This window comes from Colletotrichum spaethianum (assembly GCF_022836535.1).
Source record: "Colletotrichum spaethianum MAFF 239500 DNA, contig19, whole genome shotgun sequence".
NCBI lineage: Eukaryota > Fungi > Ascomycota > Sordariomycetes > Glomerellales > Glomerellaceae > Colletotrichum > Colletotrichum spaethianum.
Window position 1 is genome coordinate 504,893 of NW_026054789.1, and position 17,307 is coordinate 522,199.

The 17,307-nt window shown below is 52.0% G+C and overlaps 5 protein-coding genes across 5 annotated transcripts; 3 read left to right on the top strand and 2 right to left on the bottom strand.

The window, feature by feature from the left end:
- Positions 1–471: 471 nt before the first annotated feature.
- Positions 472–2,751, top strand: ColSpa_07562 (ATP-dependent RNA helicase DBP7; the record flags this gene model as incomplete). Its single annotated transcript, XM_049273774.1, has 1 exon — positions 472–2,751. One exon carries the CDS (start codon positions 472–474, stop codon positions 2,749–2,751), a length of 2,280 nt encoding a protein of 759 aa, XP_049129731.1.
- Positions 2,752–3,560: 809 nt separating this feature from the next.
- ColSpa_07563 (uncharacterized protein) lies at positions 3,561–4,469 on the top strand (the record flags this gene model as incomplete). Its single annotated transcript, XM_049273775.1, has 1 exon — positions 3,561–4,469. The coding sequence occupies one exon, from the start codon at positions 3,561–3,563 to the stop codon at positions 4,467–4,469; it is 909 nt and encodes a 302-aa protein (XP_049129732.1).
- A 2,135-nt stretch (positions 4,470–6,604) lies between these two features.
- Positions 6,605–8,318, bottom strand: ColSpa_07564 (putative leucine-rich repeat-containing protein; the record flags this gene model as incomplete). The annotated part of the gene is made up of 5 exons (XM_049273776.1): positions 6,605–6,754; positions 6,825–7,279; positions 7,359–8,131; positions 8,191–8,246; positions 8,283–8,318. 5 exons carry the CDS (start codon positions 8,316–8,318, stop codon positions 6,605–6,607), a joined length of 1,470 nt encoding a protein of 489 aa, XP_049129733.1.
- A 1,483-nt stretch (positions 8,319–9,801) lies between these two features.
- On the top strand, positions 9,802–10,748 carry ColSpa_07565 (acetylxylan esterase 2; the record flags this gene model as incomplete). The annotated part of the gene is made up of 3 exons (XM_049273777.1): positions 9,802–10,261; positions 10,322–10,575; positions 10,671–10,748. The coding sequence occupies 3 exons, from the start codon at positions 9,802–9,804 to the stop codon at positions 10,746–10,748; spliced, it is 792 nt and encodes a 263-aa protein (XP_049129734.1).
- Positions 10,749–13,952: 3,204 nt separating this feature from the next.
- Positions 13,953–16,040, bottom strand: ColSpa_07566 (lactose permease; the record flags this gene model as incomplete). The annotated part of the gene is made up of 8 exons (XM_049273778.1): positions 13,953–14,101; positions 14,165–14,549; positions 14,607–14,775; positions 14,832–15,101; positions 15,171–15,311; positions 15,378–15,498; positions 15,573–15,752; positions 15,830–16,040. 8 exons carry the CDS (start codon positions 16,038–16,040, stop codon positions 13,953–13,955), a joined length of 1,626 nt encoding a protein of 541 aa, XP_049129735.1.
- Between the last annotated feature and the right edge of the window lie 1,267 nt (positions 16,041–17,307).

Sequence of the window (17,307 nt, forward strand, 5' to 3'; positions counted from 1 at the left end):
ATTTCGTATATCAAGGATATTGAACAAATGAGCATAGATGAATAGTAAAGAGTTCTTTGACCTGTCCTGATATCATGCCGTGCTCATACTTCATATTGTGAGCCCGATATGAGGCTTTCCGACAATATTCAGAGAAGGAAACACTGCCTTTACCATTCTGATGAATTTCTGGAAGTACAAATGAAATCGAACATGATGCAGCTAAGATGTTGGGTTGAACACGGCTACTCCACAACTCTCTGACTGAAAGGAAATCTCATCTTTGAGGTGGTGGATTGAAGAATGAAGCCGTGCAGTGCCAATTGGTCCGAGCGCCCTGCATGTTGAGGTGCATGATTTGTGGACCACTTGGTGGGTCTTATCTAAACACCGATTGCGATAAGACTTTACTTGTTTGAAAATTTCCAATAGACATAATCAATCCCAGCGCTCAGTCTTGCGACCAACCGGCAGAAAAAGCTCATCGACAAAATGGCGGACGATGGCATGATTCTCAACTTTGACATGGGCAGCGGCCCTGTCAAGCCCCACGTCAAGATTCAGGGCGGTCGCTGGCGCGACAGGAACAAGGCGCAGAGAATCGCGAACAAGAGCGAAAAGGGCCCTTCATCGCCCTCGGAAGATGCCCCGCCACCGCAGAGATACACGCCCGGGTCCAGGAAGCCTCAAAGGGACGATCGCCCGGGAGACGACGACGGCTCATATGAACGTCCGGCCAAAAGAGCAAGAGCAGAGCATCCCCAAGCGAATGCTTACCGCACAGGCAAGCTGCCGCCTGGTAGCATCTCCAGCGGCAGGCCGAGAGATGGCCAGGTCACTTCAAAACTCTTCTCTTACAACCCGACGCCCAAGACGGTATTCGATGAGCCCGGCGCTGAGAAGGTCGAGGAGAAGGTAGCCGAGCCTTCAAACGCGCCGCTTTCAGATGAAGCTGCCAGCTTCCACGCTCTCGGAATCTCAAGACGCCTTGCCCTGACGCTGTCCGGCAAGATTCAGCTGAAGGCACCGACAGCTATCCAGGCCAAGGTCATTCCTCAACTCATCACCGAAGACAACGATGCTTTTGTTCAGGCGCAAACGGGTTCCGGAAAGACTCTCGCTTACCTGCTTCCTATTATTCAGAGGATTCTCTCAGTCGAGGGCCAGATTAAGAGAGACTCGGGCCTGTTTGCCATCGTCATGGCACCAACCCGTGAACTTTGCAGACAAATCGAGCTTGTCCTTGCCAAAGTTCTTCCACCATACTTGGTCAGCACAACGGTCATTGGTGGTGAAAGCAAACACTCTGAGAAGAGCCGTCTACGGAAAGGCGTCAACATTCTCATTGCGACACCCGGTCGCTTGAGCGATCACCTTCAGCATACCAAGACTCTCGATGTCGGCACTGTAAGGTGGTTGGTTCTCGACGAAGGCGATCGCCTGATGGAGATGGGGTTTGAGGCAGAACTGCGGACCATTGTCAGCAAGATCCGTGAGGGTCCTCTGGCAAAGTCAACAGCCAACGGTGTTTCTCTCGCCAATCTTCCCCAGCGCCGTGTCACTGTTCTTTGCTCAGCTACCATGAAGATGAACGTCCAGAAGCTTGGCGAGATCAGTTTAGAGGATGCCGTCCACATCACGACATCAGAAGAGGAACAGGTCGACGGAGAGGAGATCAAGTTCGAGGCTCCGGCACAACTGAAGCAGAACTACTTGATTGTGCCCGCCAAGCTGCGATTGGTCACACTCATCGCGCTACTGAAGTCAACATTTTCACGCAAGGGCTCGGTGATGAAAGCCATCATCTTCTTGTCCTGTGCCGATTCAGTCGACTACCACTTCGATCTTCTACGTCAACCGCCGGGTAAGGACGAGAAGCCGACCGACAATCCTTCACAAACCGCAAACACGGTGGCCCCTTCGGCATACATCACTTCAGCCGCCAACACCAACATTGTTCTCCACAAGCTGCACGGCTCCCTTCCCCAGCCTGTGCGGACAGCGACGCTTGCCTCTTACAGCAAATGTACAGACCCGACGGTTCTCATCACCACTGATATTGCATCGCGCGGTCTTGATGTGCCCTCTGTCGAGCTCGTCGTCGAATACGACCCCGCTTTCAGCGCGGCTGACCATGTCCACCGCATTGGTCGTACGGCCCGTGCTGGTCGGCCCGGCAAGGCCGTCCTGTTTCTCATGCCTGGCTGCGAAGAAGGCTACATCGACCTCCTCAAAGCCAAGAACGCTTCTCCTCCCAAACCTGAACTCTACGACACTGTGCTCCACAAGGGTCTTACGACGGGTATGGAGTTCCCCGTCGAGACGGATGCAAAGCCTCAACCCGCTACCGATAGAGGCTTCAGCACTCGAGCCGAGAATCTTCAACTTCATCTGGAACAACGCCTCCTCCTGCCATCAGCAACTAAGCTTCTCGACGAGGCACGGAAGGCCTTCCGCTCTCACATCAGAGCGTACGCGACTCACATCAAGGAGGAGCGCGTCTACTTTGACATCAACGAGCTTCACTTGGGTCACATGGCCAAGGCATATGGTCTGCGTGAGGCGCCGTCAGGTATCGGACGTGGCGGCCATGACAGCAAGAAGACCGCCATGAAGAAGAAGGCCGCCGGCAGAAGAGGTGATAGCAGACCTTCGGGCAACGCCATGGAAGACATTGATACGAACGGAGTCGAGCCAAGTGAGATGGAGAGGAAGATGAAGCAGAAGATGAGGTCTGTGATGAACGCAGCCAGCGAATTCAATTTGGGTTGATGGAGTCTTTTGTCGTGTTGGACTGGGTACGGATGATAGATAAAATGGGCAAACTCATAGCGTTTACATGGTCATATCCCTCATCGGGTACTTTCTTTTATACAATGATATTCCTCGCGAGATTTGTCTTCTGTGCTTGTCGTGAAGTTGTTTCGGATGCAGCAATCGGGGGAAGAGTTCCTTCTCCGGATGCAGGCAGGAGGGGTGGTGCAGAACACCCCACTCTTGCATAATTACTCGTGCATAATTGTCAATCAGTCTCAGTTGGCACGACCGCCTAATCTCGTTCAGAGAGCAAGCAGCAACTGCATCAACCACCACGCGCCTGCCCACTGCGGGCGCTCATTCAAACAACCTCACTAGATCCAATCCTATCAACTGCAACCTGATTTTCACACCTCATGCAATGAATTCATTCGGATCGCTTGGCGCATACACTCACTACGAATTCCACACACCTTTCGCACCATGACGCGACGACTTCCCTGGGACCGCGATGCTCTGGAAAGGTTACCAACATCAAAGAAACCAACGACCGCGACGACTCCGCGAAAATCTGCGATAAACCAACATGCTACACCAAAGGCATCTGGGACTTCGACACGCTTGAGCAATTCAAGCCGCAAAACAGCCCGCTCGGATGCCTTTTTTGAAGGTTCGCTCTCATGGACACTCTTCATTCACAGAGGACTCACAGAGATACCACAGATAGGAGCCCTTCAACCTCTCCACCGCCAGAACCTCTCCCAGAGACGTAAATCTTTTCGAATATGTCCATTAACGCTCAAAGTTAACACCCTCGCAGCTTCATGATCGAAGGTCTGGACAACGACGACAAGTACCGTATGGTCGAGGACGAACTCTTCACCATCGCGGGGCAGTTCACTGCCCACCTCCACGCAGCCGAGTACCAACGCCTCAAAGCTCAGGCGCGGTCCCAAAACGCGGAAACGATCAAGAACATCTCCCGCCCTGTCGTCGGCTCTCTCACAGAGCTCGCGCGCAAACGGCAGGAGGAGTTGCTACGTAAGAAGAAGCAGCGCGATGCCTTGCGGCAGGCAAAGCAGGAAGCCGGCAGGGATGACGATGAGAGCGGAGACGAGACCAGTATGCTGTGGCGGGGAACTTCACTGCAAGGCCTTATGCATAGCCCGAGGAAGAAGGAGGTGCCGTTGATGGCGCTTACGAGGGCGGATTCGGGAATGAATGCTTCGAGTCTGTTTGGGGGCGTGGTGAGGTCTCAAAGAAAGACGCCGGCGGCTGCGATGAAGCGTGACGATGATGATCAAGAGACGGAGGATGAGAGCGATGACCTTGGTGGTCCCAGTCGAATCCCAGCGATGAGGGGAGCCGCTGGCAGCAGATCAGCGACCGGGAGACCGGCTCGTTCCCCGATGTCTGTTACGGAAGTACCTAGTCAACCTATCCCGCGACAACGAGTGATGCTAAACACCAGCACTCGGATAGAAGAGGCCCAGTCTGTTACACACAAGGGAGGGCTACCCACGGTAACGGCGACGAGGCCAACCTCATCGAACACCACAACGAAGAGAACACCGATACTTCACGATGAGGAAGAAGCTGAAGACGATGACGACATATTTACGAGATTCAAGAAACGAAAGGCCACCTCAAGGCCACACCGTCAAGGACCGGAGAAGAAGGAAGAAAAGCCGGATGCGAGGGAGAATCGAGATATTATCCCATCATTTATCTAAGTGCCCAATACGAATGGATGTTCCCTGATATTCAACGCCGTCTCTACGCTGTTTACAGCTGACCGTCCCTGCTGCCTGGTGAGCAGACATCTTGCTACCCAGGTTTCATCACCAAAGCATGGCTAGCCCTGAAGTCAGGTTTGAAGCCGGACGAGGTAACTGCCTGATGTCTCCCGTGCCTTTGTGTTTCGGTTGCGTTAATTCCGCTACCACGTGCTACGTGTAGGGAGAAAGGGTCAGCCCGTTTGCCATTGAGTTCGCCATGGACAGGAGTAACGCAAAGCCGCACCGTGTTTCTCAGTCTTCTACGATGTTCTCCTTTCTTTCGAATACGACCAAACCTCCTTCCACCCCTTGCCAAGGTCCTCTCATTTCTTGTCTATGCTTTGCACCCCTCGTTCTCTGGTGCATCTGACCATGCCAGCTTTCTGCCATTGCTTCACAGAACAAGACTCTTGCGATTGCTTTTGCCCTACACTACTGTTTCTGTTCTTCACCAATATCATCGTTCAGCCCGCAATCTTGTTTCTATTTCTCGGCTTCACTTTTTTCCCTCCCTCTCTGATTGCTGTTGATTTCATTGCAGACAAGGCACGGCGGACTTGACAGTAGCTTCAACGCGAACCTCAAACATGAAGCCAGGACCCGACGAGAAGGAGGCGTATCTAGGCCTTTACTACGTCTTCTGGGGACCGGATTCAAGAATCCGTAAGAAAAAGACGATCGAGTGGAGGGTCCGGCTTTGCCAGCAAAAGAAGACGTACAATCCTGCTGCTGCCGCTTTTATCCAGAAATACCAGTTCAGTTCCGTCATTGCCATCTGCAAGAGACTTTTGCATGCAGGGATTTTTGAAAGTAGGCACGTTGCAAGCACGCGTTTCCCAGGAATACTCCATGAGACCTCACAGACGACCGGAGCCGATAAAGGAGAAGTCGATAGTAAGACAGAAATGGAGGCCTCAACAACAAAACCAATCGCCAGCATCAGCTCAGCTACCATAACCGAGACGCAATTCCATGGCCATTGGATTGAGATTGGCCGCCCTTTTCCGACGCAGATCGCCGATGCTTCCCTCCAAGCAGGCGCCAATGGTGAGACGAGTCGTCGTAAAACTTCCAATCTTGATTGCACGGCTAATGACTTGTCCACAGAAAAGCCAGGGCTTGCTGCTGCTGTCAATGTGAATGCGCAAGAAATTCCCTCAGCCACCTCTCCAGTTCCGCAGTCGAGCGCAGTCAGACCTCTGTCTGATTCGTCTCATCCGCGAATAGACCCAGCATGCCTCTCGTACCAGGCGCAACACATCCTCCTTAGCAGGGCCCAAGAAGTTCTCGAAAAGGCATGTATCAAATACGCAACACACAACATGTCTCAAGTTCTCTAGGCAAGACGATGGGACGTCTCCGAGTGTGGTGAACTCCATATTTGGGCGCGCATATTCAAGGTCGAGGCGAAGACCAGGTTCAAAGTCAATGGGGTCCCACATCCCTATCGAAACTGGGACGGCTTCTTCGAATCCATCACCCAGATCCGCCATACAGCTGTCCATCGGCAACAATTAGTGGGAAGCGACGTTGAATTGTAACTCAGAGACGCCGAGAACTTTGCGAGACTCCTCTACGACGAAGAGGGCGTCAAGACACTGGAGAGGTTCCGAGAAGAGACTCGTGAATGTCTGGTGACGTTTGAGTTTTGTAGGAAGAAGATTTTGAGAAAGTTTCAGGTAAAAGTGACTGAGATCAATGCCCGGCGCGTCGAGCTTAACGGACTCGAGCAACAGGCCAAGCAGGATTTGATCCAGGAGGACAAGAAGATCCAGGACAAGCTCGGCGCCTTTCTCAAGGAGGCGATCATGAAATTAGAGGTGGCGAGGGCCAAGGAAGAGGAGGTGGATGATGATGATGATGAATACGAAGAGCACAGAACGTCAGGCGATCTTATCGCATCGTTGCGGAGCCTCATGCTGTTGTGCAGACGTTGGCACTGCGAACGAGGAACTAAGACATGAGCTGAGGCAGCTGCCAGCTTACCTTTTGACGGCAGTAAATGAAAGATATTATGAAGAGCCGCCGGTTCAAAATCCCTTGTATTTACCATAGTCATACACTAAATGAAAACCCGGGAGCTTCAGATCTCAGCAATGGTGATGCTCGTCGCTCGGCTCTTCCACTGTTGCGATTGTCCTCTCATTGCCAACAGTACGGACGGGCAGGCCGCGAGCATCGAGCTTCTTGATGAGATTGGTACCATCCAGAGCCAGGGCGGAAAGGACATGAGCAGTGGTCTGTACCGGAAACCCAATGTCAGTAATACAACTTCGGCTCACAACGTTCCGCGTGTCTCCTCCAACTGACCTTTGCGTTCACCGTCAACTGGTCTAGATCCGGGTTGTTGATATTGTCACACTCCAGATGATAGCATGGGTCCTGCGCAGAACCCGTCCCAGTGTGTAGTCCTCCAATAGGCTTGTTCAAGACTTGCCAGAATGAGGCATAGTCGCTGCCATTCGTGAATCGAGCTGCGGTCACGTTAAAGCCCTTGGCGATGAATTCGGCGGTAAAGAGCTCCTGAATGACGTCGGAACCCGGCGGAGCGGCGACGCCGTAGGATGCTCCGTCGCCGTCGAAGACTCCGTAGTAGCCCTTAGAGACCATGTCGAAGTTGAGGTACGCGAGAATGCTGCCCGACTCAGTTGCATTGAGGTTGTTGACATAGTATCGTGACCCGATGAGGCCTCTCTCTTCCGCACCCCACCATGCGAAACGGATCTTGTTGTTGGTGCTATACTTGGTGAGAGCGAGGAAGAGCTCTAATAAGAGGGACGTTCCGGATCCTAATTGATGAGACTTGGTTACACGCAGAATACATGATAGAGGGGCAAAGCTCACCATTGTCGTTGATACCTGCTCCCCAAGCAACACTGTCGAGGTGCGCTCCAAGCTTCACTGTTCTTAGCAGGCTGTCGAGGTCATTAGTGACAGAGTTACTCACGACAATGACATTGTTTTCATCGCCTCCCTCGGTCTCAGCAAACACGTTCTGCGTCACCCTGCTGTCGACGAATTGATCCTCCCAAAATGTAGCAGTCAGTGTCTCGCCGGCGTCCAGACGGGCCTTCAGGGGATCTCCAATGTACTTGTTGACGAAGCCCGTTGGAACATAAGTACCATCGTCTGCCGGGCCGAGAGTGCCAGCAGTCAGGTTCAGATAAAAGTCGTTGATCACAACCACCGCCTCCGCACCGGCCGCAGCAGCAGGTTTCATGACGCCAGCATGGTATCCATCCCGGTACCCAGGGCACAACGCCTCTCGAACTAGCACGATCTTGCCATTCACATCGAGGTCCGCATAGGAAGCCGCTTCGCAGGCGGCAACGCCCTCTGGACCCGCAACAAGTTCTGCGGTGATGCCAGCGGCTGGCGTGAAAGTAGATCCCGACAACCCGTATATGACGAGCTTCTCGCCGTTGACGGTCAGGTTCGCCCTGAGCTCACTGCTGAAGACTGCCGAGAAGTCTTGTTTCCAGACTTTTGCGCCCTCAACGGCTGATATGCGGCTCCAGATGTAGTCAACGGAGGCATCATAGCCCGCGTAGCCAAAAGCGCGGTTTCCGCCGTTCGTGGTCGCGATGTCATTCAGCCGGACCAGGTTGGTTTCCAGGCTTGAGGGATGTTTGTTAGTGTGATGACACAAGTCAAGCCGGAACCATCGTGGTCGTACTTCTGTTTGGAAATCTGCTCTTGGAAGCTTGCCGAGTCCACAAGAGGCTTCGGAGCCTGTCGCACTTGGACTGCACAAGCGCCAAGGCTTACCCAGCACACAAGGGTGGTTGTCGCCGAGAACTTCATCTTATCAGCAAAAGTTCCTCAGGAACCGGGAAACATTTTTCGTGGAACGAGGGTTGCCGAGTCCATCTCACCGTTGCAGAAGCCGCAGCTTTAAAATAATTACAGTCATCTCGTTCTCGCGTTGTGCTGTTTGATTGAGTGGCATCATGCACATTTATATGGGGCTTCTGACGGTCGTATCGAAGGATAGGGAAGGTCGCAAAAAACACATCAGGACTCTAAACCCAATCTTGATCTCATCCCGACAAGGCAACTCAAAAGGTTGCCAATGCCAAGATGCAATTTACTGCCCGTACCATGGAATTAGATAATCCCATACAGACTTCCAGACCCAGAGCCCGATTAATGTGGTTTATGGAAATACGACTTGGGGCAATTGATGATACGATATCCAGCTACCCAGCCAAGACTTCGACATCTGCTATCTCGCTGTGGGCGAACAGGATCGATGTGGCATCTCGGCAATGTGACGCACCGCATTTCAAGTTTATTTGGTTCGCCGAGTAATCATTGGCCCCGGTAGTTCATTTGTACAAGGGGGTAAAAAAGAAAAAGAAGATAAAAAACAGACAGTATGCAAATGCAAGCAGTTCTGTAGTTTTTGCCTGTCAATGCGGGGTCACTTGACAAATCGCGACTTTGAATCGCGTCGCTGGAATCGAGAAAACGACGTGAAATTATAAAGAAGTTTTGTAGGCGGAAGAACGCAATTTTTATCTTCAATCGCCAAGCAAGACGGATCACCAACTTATTCGGGCCGGCACGACTTGGCCTTTCTAGACTTTTCATCATGACCCGCGAGCTTAAGTTCGGCGACCAGAAACCCGTGGGCTTAGATCTGGGTTTTGAGGTTCAAAGATCCACCAAGACACGATCAAACACTTAACCCCCGACACACAGACGATCTATTTCAGTCGCTGTCAACCCAACTGAGTACGCGCGTTGGCCAGAATCGGCCGATGCGGGAGTTCAGCTTTGGTTGATCCCTGCAGGAGTCGCACATGGAACCGCACAGCGAGTCATTCCGCGAACTAATGGCCAACGATGGCTGAGCCTCCCCTACAAAAATAGCGGAAGCGTGAGTTGATGTTTTCGTCACCATCTCCATTGGGGGTCGGCACCCACTATCCGGATGATTAACAGGAACTTTCTCTCCTGCATCGTCTCTCGGTCAAGTTTGATAGCGCCCAAAGACCGGGGATATGACGTTGTTCGGGCCGGTCGCCTAGGACATAGTGTCTAGAACCCCTGCTCTTGGTGGATCCAGCTTATCGTTGACTCGTATTGAAGAACTCCCCGGACCACTTCTCGGGGTTCATCCCAATCAGCCTTAAGGACAGGGAAGCACCGGGGTTCGAGATACATCTTATACCTCCGAGTATCCGTTGTCGCGTGTTCCATCCATTTCACCTCTCTTCCCCCCCCTATCCTACAACTCCCAATTCCGAACCGCTGCAGCCATCTACCAGCCGACAAGTGCAAGATGGTCCCAATTATCTCAGCGGGTCTCGTCCTCCTGTCCTCCCTCCAGTGGGCTTCGGCTGCGTCGATCGTTGAACGACAGGCCACGGGCGACGCGGAATGCCGCAACGTTCACATCTTCCTCGCGCGCGGGAACAATGAACCATACCCCGGCCGTCAGGGAAAACTCGTCACCGCTATTTGCGACGGGCTCGACAGCTGTGATTACGAAGACATCCAGTTCTGGAACCCGTTGCCAGCGCCGTATTGCGAATCTATTGAGGAGGGCGTCGCCAATGGAACCACGCAAATTACTGCATACAACAAGCGGTGTCCGGATGCGAAGCTTGTTGTGAGCGGATACTCTCAGGGCGCCCACGTTGTTGGCGATATATTGGGTGGCGGAGGCGGTACTTTCTTCCAAAATTGCCAGGAGACGTCGAATGCGGGCTTAGACGCGACGAAAGCTCCAGGGAACAAGAGTGAGTGACTGATGATTGATCTGATATTCAAGCCCTCATCTAATAATGTGGGCTTTATAGTCGCTGCCGCGCTCGTGTTCGGCGACACAAGACATACCGCCAATCAGCCGTACAACTATCTCACGGGTGCCGCGGCAAATGGACTATTTCCTCGCCCAGCGGATCAGCTTGCGGGGTTGATGGCCTTCTCAAGCGTGATGCGCTCGTACTGCGTCGACTCTGACCCAATTTGCGCTAGCGGCAACAACGCGAGCAACCATCTCAACTACTTTGATATTTATTCCACCGACGCTGGGAAGTGGGTGCAGGAGATGGTAGGGAAAGCAGTCACAACGACATCTTCTACAATAACCAGCGCATCGTCCACACAATCCGCGACACCGAGCACAACAGCAACCCCTTCTGCTAGTGCAACGACCGCAAGCGTCTCGGCTTCAGCCTTACCGACGACTGGAGGAGCAACTCTGGCATCCCCATCATCCGATAATGCCGCGTCTTCTCCGTCTCCAACTTCGAAGAGTGCGGCGATGGCTTTGACCTGTAACTCGGTTGTCTTGGGAACCGCTTGCCTTACTGTCCTACTTGCTTTCGGAATGTTTTAATACCACAATGATCGAGAAAGAGAGATAATTTGTAACGAACACGATGAACCCACGCATGTCTTAGTCACGAGCCAACAACAGCACATATAGAGGGCATTTAAGACCTGTACATACCTTGTTATTCCGTAAGCGTTGAATCTTATACATATAATCTTGAGGTCGGAGGGGCATCACTTCCCAATCATTGTTAATCGAGCTATCATAATTTGGAAATAATGCTTTCGACAGCCAGCTACTAGAGTAACAGGATGATCAACCTATAAAAATAGATGGGCGCAAAGCGAGGAGCATTGGCCGTTGTGGTCCTCATCTTCATGCGTCCGTTAACGTACAGTTGTTGGATCGGCTTTGCCGAAACCTTGCTGCGACAGAGAGTATGCGTGAGCTAGAGAGAATGTTACCTTGTTATTTTGTTTGATGTAACCTAGTTAGATGCCTTCTCCCTTTTATGCAGTGCCTAATGTTGCTGAAAGTCATCGCATGTACGTTTGCCGTCTTCAAGCATTTGAGCGTTTAGAGGTCAAACCGACATTCAATCCCTGGGCCTTAAGCCAGCAAACTCAACAAGCAGGATGGCCTAACACACAAGGGTGCAAAGAAGGAATCTAACTATAACTCCTATGGCGACCTTCACGACTACAAAAACGATGCTGTTTGAATACAATGCTCGCTCAACAGTGCCTTCAACATGTGACCAAGTGAGTAGGGGTTCTTGGGGTTGTGGTGGATATATCCACTACTCGTTGCTATGTATTGAATTGATTGGACTGAACACCTTATCACACCTGAGAATAAAATGGATAAACAAGCATTAATGCACGTTGTGCTGAAAATGGTAAGAAGGCACTCACCTCGAAAATCATTGTATTCAAGTTTAGCAAAAGAGAAAACGCGTTTCACCATTCGCAGAATGAGACCGTAAAGACACAAGCTTTACACAGCCGCCTCGCCGTGCTAAAGTATGGTTATAGAAGCCTTTGGACTGAGAATATCTTGGAATGTCGGTTGTGATGGATGAAGTAATAACTGATTTGCTGTGAACAGAATGAAGACATCACATGTCTGACGTAAAGAGGATACTTGAACTGTGATGCGAGGATGACAACCGGTCGCTGACATAACACGACACCAAAAAACAAATTCAGAATTTATCCCTCCGTCTTTAAGCCTGATTTATTGCTGCTTTGGCCCAAGAGGTATCAAAGTCGAGGACGGAATGTACCAACCAACCGGTCCCAGCTGAAACACAGCCTAAAATGCCAAGCACACAGACAGGACAGAAGTGGCAGCCAAGATCACCCAGATCGGATGTCATGTGCACTTCGACCCCTCACAGGATAAGGAGGCAGCAGAGTCACGGGGTCAGCAAGGATACCCCCAACAGACGTAGCAGTAACGCACAACCAATTTATACTCCCTTATTAGTACTTTCATAAGATGCACATATAACCGCACGCATAAAGCGGTGGCCCCGATCCTTTATATATTTACTATTGAGAGACGATGATCACTGCGAACTTGAGTCTAGGAAGCAAAGTAGTTGAAAAGCTCAACACCGGCCATCTCCGTGCTTGTGAACTATATAATGTGGCCTACAGAGCTCTGGATTTGTGCTGATCTAAAGACAATTGCCTCGGACTATCTCTCAACGCACCTCATCAAAGTATCATCACTATAACACTACCGTCTTCACCATGGGACTCATGAAGGTTATCATCCTTGTCTCTGCAGCCATCTCGGCATTGGCCAATCCGACTCTTAAATGCAAGCGTAACGACGATGGCACTGTCGATAAACGATGCGGCTCTTCCCTCCAATATTGCAATTGCAAAATGTGTGTCAACCTCATGTTACTGCCCTGATAGTCTAACGCTCGACTGTTGTTGAGTAGCCCAATTTTGTTGCTTTACTAAAACGTCTCTAAGGTGGGTACCCGGTGATACGGCAGACGCACCGGCCCAGTATCTTGCTGGCAACTTCGCACCCGGTTTCGGTGTGATTCGGGGGAACATGACGGTCGACGGAGGGGCGGGATTGGGGAGTGTCTGTCTTGTTGCCTGGGATCGACCAGACGGCACTAACTGTGGATACTGGAAGCAGACTGAAGGTCCCACCGGAAATGGATGTCAGCAGTACCAGAACACTTGGTTCAGCTGCGATGAGGTTCGCTCATAGTGTAATATACCAATCAAAAGTGTATGTTTTTTATCATAGTATGAGAAAGAGTTGTACAAGTTCAAGGAGTTGTATAGAGGTATCCTAGGCTGTAAATCAGTATGTATCGATCTGGGCCCTGTCTCGTGAGATGCCAGTTTCAAAGCAGCTTTGTTTGCGTCTATTTAAGCCTCAATTAAACGGCTATGTAAGATGACAGTGTTAGCTACCTGTGAAAACCTCGTATGACCTCACAGGGCCTCATAGGGAGGTACAAGGTCTTACCAGATAGAAAAGCATGCTTCCATGTTTAATAGCATATGACTGCAGTTTACCTTTATACGTTGGCCAAGACCTCCCTGCCTGGGTGGAGCAGCCAAGCACTCTATGTTGGTCCGTGGGAGCTAACGAGGTCTCAGTCGGCCCTGTGCGGGCTCTTCCTAAACGCCTCGGGGCCGGCTCGTTACAGTTACCAAGGCCCAACCCCGGGCTTACAAGATTCTTCATTTCTTTCCACCCCAGAGGTTCTCCCGCAAAGTGTATACGGAGTTACGACCTTGCTGCTTTAGGTCATACCTTCCTGCTCTGTGCTTGTTTTCATCTCAGCTTTAATGGTCAATAAGAAACCCCCAATCTCACGGCGATGGCACAGAACTAGATAACACCTTTTAAGTGAGGGGTAGAGTATTGGCTCAGAAGAAGCTGTGGAAGCAGCGTACTAGTTATCTTAGCAACGTGGGGCTACCTGATGATGTTTATAACGAAGGTGGTAGGTGGGTATGGGTTGCACTATCCCGGGAAGGAACAAGCGAAGCATGAAGTCCATGACACCCGGTCATACCCATGTCATTAAATAGGGAATGAAAACTTCCGCTATGAATCGATATTAAACCCCACTGCCTCGCCACAACCCTTATCCCTTCCATACGAACCACTTAGACCTTGGACCTGGTACCAACGTCTTCCACAACTTCCGTCTTGCCATTCCCGCTCTTGACCTCGCCAACGGGGTCCATATCCTCGTGGTGGATGGCCTTCTCAACGGCACCGACAGCCTGGTCGGCGAGAGCCTTGTCCTCGAACACTGGTAAAAAAAGGTTCGTCAGCCAGGTCCATGAAACCAGCAACATGAGCGTCGTGAACTTACAGAAAGCCAACTCCTCGAGAGTACGTCCCGCAGTCTCGGGGAACATGAAGTACACAAACACCACCTCGAAGGCGAGCCAGCAGCAGTAGCTGATGAGGTAGCGCCACGACGAGTTTTCGAGGCCGATGGGGTTGACGAATGTCGTGAAGAAGGCTGCCAGTCTCCCAAACAACTGGAAGAGCGAGATACCGCGCGAGCGCAGCGCGTAGGGCCATAGTTCGACGAGGTAGGTGTACGTCAGGGCGTTGTAGCCGATGTTGTAGCATGGGGAGTACATGAAGATGAAGAAGATTGTCGCGATGGACGCACTCTTGTTAGTATAATCATGGTCGAGGGCGTGCACAGCGCGTTCCATAGAGATGGTCCAGGCGATGTAGCACACAAGCTGGTATGTACTGTTAGTATCCTATAACGGTGTAGATAATCGCCTGAGGGGACATACCAGTGAAATCGTGCAGGCAAGGTACATAACGCGGCGGCGAAAGGTCCGGACGAGCATTGCCACGGTGAAGGCGCAGACGAGGGACCATCCGGCGATGCCAAGGTTGATCTTCGACTTGACCACAGAGTCTGTCAAGCCAACCATCGAGAGCAGGTCACCAAGGTAGTATCTACGTTTTCGAGTCAGCCCAATGCGCTAGGAGCGGGTGAAACGGGAAATGCTTACGAGATGAGCGTGTTACCGGACCACTGGGTGAAGAGACCCAGCATCGCGGTGATGAGAGCACGGCGGCGCATACCGGCGGTGTTGAGAAGGTCCATCCACGATTGCTTTGAGGCCTCCATCTCGAGGGTGATGACTGTCTTCATCTGAACCATCTCGGCTTTGACGAAATCGGAGTCGCGGTCGCCCTCAGCGTGATACTTGGTCAGGATCTCGTTGGCCTCTTCGCTGCGGTCCTTGGTGATGAGCCAACGGGGGCTCTCGGGAAGGAAACTGTGAGGGATGGTGGTTAGGCATCAAAGCCAGAGGATATTCAAGGATTTCTCCACGTGGAGCTCTTACAAGACGAAGCAGATCTGCAAAAGAGAGGGGCAGATCTGGAGGAGGGACGGAATGCGCCATGCCCAATCACTCTGGATGTTGTTGGTACCGAAGCAGATACCTGCGGCTGCGATCTGACCAACAAAGTAGGCAACGTTGAAACTGCGAATGAATTAGCTTCTCAATGGTTCCTTCTGCGGAATCAAAGCTACTGCTGCGGCAACTGACAGAGACGTGAGAACCGGACGCTCCTTTGGGTAACTGAGCTCACCGATTAAAGACGAGCCAGAGACGATACAGGTCGGGATGCCGAAGCCGAGGATCATACGGGCAACGATGTACATGGCGACTATTTTACCGATCAAATTAGCTTCTCCTCTCCAAGCTCTCGACGCGGGAAATCATATGTAGACTCATACGTACCGTGCTGAGAGAAACCCTGGATGAGCGCGCCAAGAACCATGATCAAGCTGCCGCCAAATATGGACCATCGTCGTCCAAACTTGTCGTTTACGATGGGAATGAAGGGCAGAGAGAGGATGGCGCCGAGAGAGTACGCGGCGGCGATGATGCCCTTCAAGCTGCCCGCCGGATGGCCAAAGTCTAACAAAGACTAGTTTAGTTCCCGAACGTTTTGTCTCTTCTCGAACCGCCAGCAGCCGAGGTTCCAGTCGACTTACACTCGACCCAGGAAGGCACGATTTGCAGCGCGTTGATCATTTGCGAGTCGAATCCGGATGTCAGCTCGATGCCCATGCAGGTGGGGAAGAGCATGAGGTAGAGGTATCGCAGGTTTGGCTTCTGGTACCACGGCACCTTGTCCTCCTCCGAGATGCGCGTCAGGATGGGGTCTGACGCCCCGGTCTCCTGGACGCGCTTGATCTGGACCATGTTGGGCCGTTGCTGCTGAGGTGTTCGGGGCACACGAAGCGTAGGAGGCAGTTGTCGCGACGGACAACAACGGGTTCTGAGAAAGACGAGGCTTGGGGAAAGGTGTTTATGTCCGCTGAACGGAGGTATATGTCACCGAGTCCTTGTCCCTGGGCGAATGCGGCACACACTTGTTCTTCATTCATCATCGGACGAGGCCCACCCAGGTATTATATACGCACTGCCGTGAAGGAGTGACCATGCTGGTTGACTGCCTGCCGATGCACGAACCCGGCAGAGACACAATGGCTAAGGCGGGACAGCGGGAGAGAGAAGCGTCCTGCCCAGGGCCCCAGGTGGCAGAAGGTCCGAATGAGATGACCGTTGCATCGGAGGGCACGTCGCAAAGAGCCGTGATGTGGCTTGCCAAGACCCTCTCCTCGGCGGCCGGGGGGTTGTTTGCATTTATCCATCCAGTGGGAGAAGAGGTTCGTCTCTTTACAATGGAGCTGGGGTTTGAGAGGCCAGTCTCACTTGAGAGAAACGGGACAAGCAACATGCGGGGAAGCTTTCCCCTTCTTCCCCACATGGCCTCTGTGCTGCCTTCCCCATGGGCTCTTGGGCTTACTCGGTTGTGCTTAATTTAAGGGTGTGTGGGAGGGCATTGGAGCGGCAACTCCGCACCCCGCTGGGCGGCTGAAATATGTTTGGAGATGGGATGGCATCGGCATTGGTTGGGTTCGTTTGTGGGTAATGAGAATGGATTCAGTATCGAGTTTGGTTTTCCAAAGGATGGTGCTTGGCGGCGTGCTCATCATTAGGAGGATGGCAACTTGACCGGATTCGGTCATTCGGGAGCACCATAAGCGAGATCATCCTATGCGCCGAGGCTATTGTGCGGAACTCCGAGGCCACACGGGTTGGGGGGCAGTCGTGAGCACAATGGTTTTTCTCTCTACTGGCTTCGGAGACGGCGAGTCTCTGAACTTGTCGTTTAGACGAGCTAAGTGGACTATACGCTGAGAATTGGAGTACTTCGAGATGGCTTCAAACTATGAAGGGGACAAAAGGGCCCGACATGCCACGCCATCCCTTTTCGTTATTGATCACGCTTAGCCAAGTGCCAAATATCTTGAATTGACACGAACAAGCAATGAGGTCCAAACGTAGCTGAAAATGCTCATGCGGCTTCGTACCGAGAGCCATGCTTGCTGCAGTAAGGCGGCACAGCTCGCCTAGCTGAGACATCATCGACAGAGTACGCCGAGAAAGCAGGGAAACCACAACA